The 5,541-nt window shown below is 41.3% G+C and overlaps 1 protein-coding gene across 1 annotated transcript; it reads left to right on the forward strand.

Annotated features, from left to right (window-relative positions):
- The first annotated feature begins 392 nt into the window (after positions 1–392).
- Positions 393–3,603, forward strand: LOC123169822 (uncharacterized). The gene is made up of 4 exons (XM_044587692.1): positions 393–508; positions 1,714–2,689; positions 2,830–2,979; positions 3,089–3,603. Exons 2-4 carry the CDS (start codon positions 2,396–2,398, stop codon positions 3,302–3,304), a joined length of 660 nt encoding a protein of 219 aa, XP_044443627.1. The 5' UTR covers positions 393–508; positions 1,714–2,395; the 3' UTR covers positions 3,305–3,603.
- Positions 3,604–5,541: the final 1,938 nt, after the last annotated feature.

A 5,541-nucleotide genomic window follows, 5' to 3' on the forward strand; every position in this document is an offset into this window, starting at 1 on the left:
GGCCGGCCCAGTCGAAGTCCCCCATGTGGGAAATGTCAACAACTTGACGCAGAGTGCGTCACATAGGAGGTCCCACTGCGGCGCTGCGCGCCTACGCATGGTCTGACGCGGCCCCTTTTTTTATAAAAAAAATCAGGCCATCTCATGCCATACGTGCCTATGGGCCAACATGTTTAGCCATGGGCCGTGCCTGTGCCTCGGAGGGCAGCACGCGTGCCGGCCTGGGCACGACTTGAGTATTTAGCGTGCCTGGCCAGGCTGTGCCGTGGTTGGCCCGTTTAACCTAGTCCGGGCCATGCCAGGCTGGGCCGGCCCATCTGGCCAGGTTTGATCAGGCCCAACGCGCCTCTATAAGAAGAAAATACCCCTCCGCGACCTAGGCATGCCATCGCCGCCGCCTCCTCCTCAACCCTAGCCTCCAAACTTAAACGCGCCGCCGCCCACTGATGTTCATGTTCTACCACCGCGCCGCTATTGTCTCAACCCCATCCATAATCTGTCGCCATTGGTAAGTTTTTCGTCGCCTCCCTGCACCTTCTCGCACACACAAACACTCAAACCCATACTCTGATTTATCCTTTGATTTACGGTTCCCTTTTTTTGCAAACTGGATTTGTTATCAACGGAAATAAGGCAATTTGATGGAGAGGTTGTTCTTATCTGGTTATGAGTGATAGTAGGAACTACTATAAATATCTAACTTTTAGAGAATCCAGAGTTGCTCTAACAATCTAATTTTTAACTACACATGATGGATTTTGGAACATGAGATCTCCCCAGTTTATCCTTCTCCTCTCATCTCCCTTTTCCGATTCCTCTCCTGAGTCCTAGCCGACGTCTAATCTAGATCAGAGAATTTGGATTTATTTAACTTTTAGAGAATCTCCAGTTGCTGCAGCGATCGAGATTTATTTATCTACACATGATGAATTTGGGAAGAGTGGATCTCGACAGTTCACCCTTCTCCCCCCTTCCTTTTCTGATTCTGCTCTCGAGTCTTGACCAACCTCCAATCTTGATTAGAGGATCTAGATTTATTTATTTAACGAATCCAGAGTTACTTTAACGATATAGATTTATTTAATCGCACACAACATATTTTGTAGCATGGGATCTCCGCAGTTCACTCTTCTCCTCCACCTTTGTTTTCTAATTCCTCTTCCTAGTATTAATGATCCTTGAATCAAGATAAGATACAACATGGCTCTATAGCATCCCCTTCCACGAACTAGATCTATCATCACCTCCACCTCAACCCCAACACCCAAACTCAGGCGCTTCGCCGCACATCATAGTTCCTATTCACTTGTGGCATTGCTGCTATCTTAACCCAATCAACTTTTATCATTGCTGACTTTTTTTCATCCAATCACTATCTAAACCTTACAAAATTCCACAAATTAACTTTGGGTGTGCCGTGCACAATGAGCACACAATCTAGATCCGATGTTCACCGACATAAACCCATGCTCTTATGTATCATTCTAATCAATGGTGTCCTTTTACGGTTCTTGATAGAAGCATAGTCGGTTTATTTATCAAGGAAAATATGACAACTTACTATGGCTATTCTTAATTGGTTATGAGGGATAGTAGAAACTATAAATGGAATGGAATAGGGTAACATTTTGTTGTGATGTTTACATGGGTTCTGGATTTCCAGGTTCATTTACTTGATATATTCATACTTACCCTGGCATCATTTTCATGTAGAATCAAAATGGGCAGCGATCTAAATGGTGCAAGAAAAAGACATAGGCATTCCTACGAATCCTACCGGGGAACAAATTTTAAGAAAACCAGAGCAAAGGTTCAGTTTGCAGACCTTTCTGAGGATCTACTGTCTACGATTCTATCAAAACTACCGTTAAAGGACGCTGTAAGGACTGGCATTCTATCAAGTAAATGGAAAGATAGGTGGAAGATATGCCCCAAACTAAGATTTGATGTTCTCACAGTGTCCAACGATGTGTTTTATCAGCGACAACACACTCAGAAATTCATTAAGACTGTTAATGCAGTCATGCAACAACATCAGGGCACATTTGTTGAAGAGCTCATGATCAAATTTGGATATGACAACAGGCTAGTGAATCATATCAATACTTGGGTTGCTTTTGCTGTATCGGCCCAGACAAAGAGTCTTGCCCTTGATTTACCTCCACGCGATTTGCTGGTACCGCAAGCGGATCAATACAGATTTCCTGTTAATCTTTTAGATAACAGAAGCATATTTTGGCTTCGTCATCTGCAACTTAGTTTTGCATCATTTTAACTACCTCCTCAATTCAACGGTTTCCCGAATCTGAGAACACTTGACTTGCTCTTGTTACGTGTCACTCGGAAGGATCTTCAAGATTTGCTATCAAATTGCATTAATCTTGAGTGGTTCAGTATGGTTCGATGCCACTTGAATGACGAGCTGACAGTGGTTCGTCCATTGTCAAAGTTATTATACTTGCGTGTTGGGCACTGTAAGATAACAAAGATAGTACTAAATGCGATGAAACTCAAAACATTCATGTTCTATGGGCGGTTGTATCCTGTTGACCTTGGGGATGTTGCAGACCTAAAACATGCAGTTCTTGATTTATATACCCCAATGACTCTTGAACATGCATTGTCTGTACTTTCCAAAGTGCTTCCAAGTGTTCAAGATCTGACATTGCGCGCATCTTTTGAACTCAAGGTTTGTTATCTTACACTCCACTCTAATATGTAAGTTGGTTTTGCTAGGTTTTTTGGGCAGATGCCCTTGCTTATAGTCAAGGCATGTTGTTGTACAGTTTACAAGGATTTATGTGACCATTTATATTATCTACTTTTCAGATGCCCTTGTGGATGAAAACCCCTTGCAAGTTCTCCAACTTAAAATGTTTAGATTTGAGGTTGAATTTAAATGACAAAGAAGATGGCAATATTTTGTCTTTGGCCTCTTTTTTGAGCGTTTCTCCTTTCGTTGAAAAGTTAGCGATTTATGTGAGTATACTCCTATCTCCTATAGACTTCTCTTTGCTATAAGTATATTGACTCGTGAACCATGAATTATGCCATTGCTTAACATATTTTCTCTCTCAAACTATTGCAGTTTCATGTTTTTGGTTTCCCACATCGTGTTTCCGAGCCAATTAAGAGTGTTCCCCGGTGTCCACATAATCATCTAAAGAACCTACATATTACAGGATTTTCTGGAACAACAACACAACTTGAATTTCTAGTGCATGTTGTTGAAAGTGCCCATGCCCTGGAGATTTTGACGATTAAAGGATCTGACATAGTTGGCCGTCGTGTGGACCGTAAATGAATAATAAAATTCATTTCCTTATTTAGAGAACTGGAGAGAAAATATCTTCATGAAATAATTTCACCAAATGTGAAGCTCTCCATTATCTCTCGAGAATATAGAATGCTGGAACTAGAGAAAAACATGAATTTTCTGGCAGAAATCCAAGCTGCCTCATTGCGTTATGCAGCTCGTCAACGAGGCCAAGATTTAGGTAATCGCATGGATGAAGCACTTGAGGAATTCGATCTTGGGAGATTAAAATATTTGTTGTATTCCAGACTATTTTTGTAATGCTCCTTTTTCGAGTATTAACCTTATAAAAGTCCCTTCTTAATAAATGATGAAACAAATCTTTTGCCTCCGTTTCAAAAATATATATACTATAGTATGTTGGTATGCAACTTTTTTGTTGTAAATTATGTCTGACAATTCGTCATTAATAACTTTTACTCTTTCCATCATCGATGTGTGCATGCAATTATATCATTTGCAAAAAATTATATAGTACAACTCTGACAAGTTGTGTGAATGCTTGAAAACTAGGACACAAGCATTCTACGACATCGAGCACAAGCACATTCCAAATCCAAGAAAATGCAAATCAAGGACACCAACTAACTATTGTATGATTCATAAATGTGTACACAGAGGATAAGAAAAAGCTGGTACTACACAAACGATAAGAAAGAACTGGTTCTTGCACTGACTACTATGTCATCCGGCATTGACACGGAGTAGTGTGTCATTCTCCATGATCCATGGCCATGGGTATTTCACACTAGGAAATGAAATGGAAAACAGTTAACAAAAAAACAGGGCTTTCTTTATCTTCTCGGTGCTAATCAAGATTGATGTATAGTGGTCAAGGGTAACAAAATACGTACTTCAAATGAAAATGACTACTTTACACCGCCTCCCCCACTTAAGGTATTCTCTCGTCACTTCACTATCCAATTTTTCTGTCGCTCAAATCATCTCCACCATTAGGCACAATGACGAGAACATCACGGGTCAAGCGAACATTGAAGTTGCGGTGGATGATTGGAATGATGGGATTCTTGGTACGACACCGGTGAGGCCATTCACCCTCAATATGGAGGCACTTGAGCTGCCAAGCTTGGAGCTCTCTCACCTAGAACACCCAGTCACATATGATGAGATTGAAAAAGTGGTCAAAGATATGTTGCGGGATAAGGCGCCAGAGCCTAATGGATTTACGGGATGTTTCTAATCATCATGATGGAACATCATCAAGCATGATATTATGAGGGCGCTTGAGTATTTCTATCATGGCGACATGAATGGTATGGCTGCTATCAACAAGGCGCTTATGTCGCTGCTCACAGAAAAGGACGATGTAGTGGATCTTCGTGACTTCCAGTCGGTGATCCTTGTTCATGGCATGATCAAGATCTTCGACAAGGTCTTGCCCATGAGCCGGCTGAGGATCTTCCTAGGCTGGTGGGTGTGGACCTGAGTGCCTTCATGAGGGGAAGTCGGTGCATGACAATTTTTTCATGCTCGTGCAATGCACGACCCATCGCTTACATGCTCTTAAGCACTAGTACATGACCCCCTTATTAGCACTTAGCAGTGTTCGAAAGTGGCTACTAGCAACATTCGGCCGGAGCACTGCTACTACGACGCGACTGCTAATAGGTTACTAGTAGCATTCAAACCAAACACCGCTAATAACCAGCTTACCAACAACATCATATGATTGCCAACAGGATAATAATACGCAATTTTTCAAGGGGATAATAATACACAATTTTTCCATATGATTGCCAATGAGAAACATAGGAAAAATAGGATCATACAACTTGAACCGGATGAGGGCATAATTGTTGGGCATGAGAACCTTAAGATGTATATTACCAACTTTTATTAAAAGTTGTTTGGGGCCTCGGTAGAGAACTATGTCTCACTCAATGAGGATATGGTTGAGGACGTAGCACAGCTGGGAGATGATGAGAATGAGGTTCTCACTACCCTCTTTACAGAAAATGAAGTGTTTGAGGCACTTTCGCAAATGAAGAATAACAAAGCAGCTGGTCCAAATGGTTTTCCAGTAGAATTCTATAAGAGGTGTTGGGATATTATTAAAGGTGGCTTGATGCCTATGTTCCATGATCTATTTAATGGCAATTTACAATTATTTAAAATGAACTTTGGGACAATTACGTTGTTACCAAAGAAGGAAGAGGCAGTTCGCATTGAGCAGTTCAGACTGATAAGTCTGCTCAATGTTAGCT

The sequence above is a fragment of the Triticum aestivum genome, chromosome 7D (genome assembly GCF_018294505.1).
Source record: "Triticum aestivum cultivar Chinese Spring chromosome 7D, IWGSC CS RefSeq v2.1, whole genome shotgun sequence".
Classification (NCBI taxonomy): domain Eukaryota; kingdom Viridiplantae; phylum Streptophyta; class Magnoliopsida; order Poales; family Poaceae; genus Triticum; species Triticum aestivum.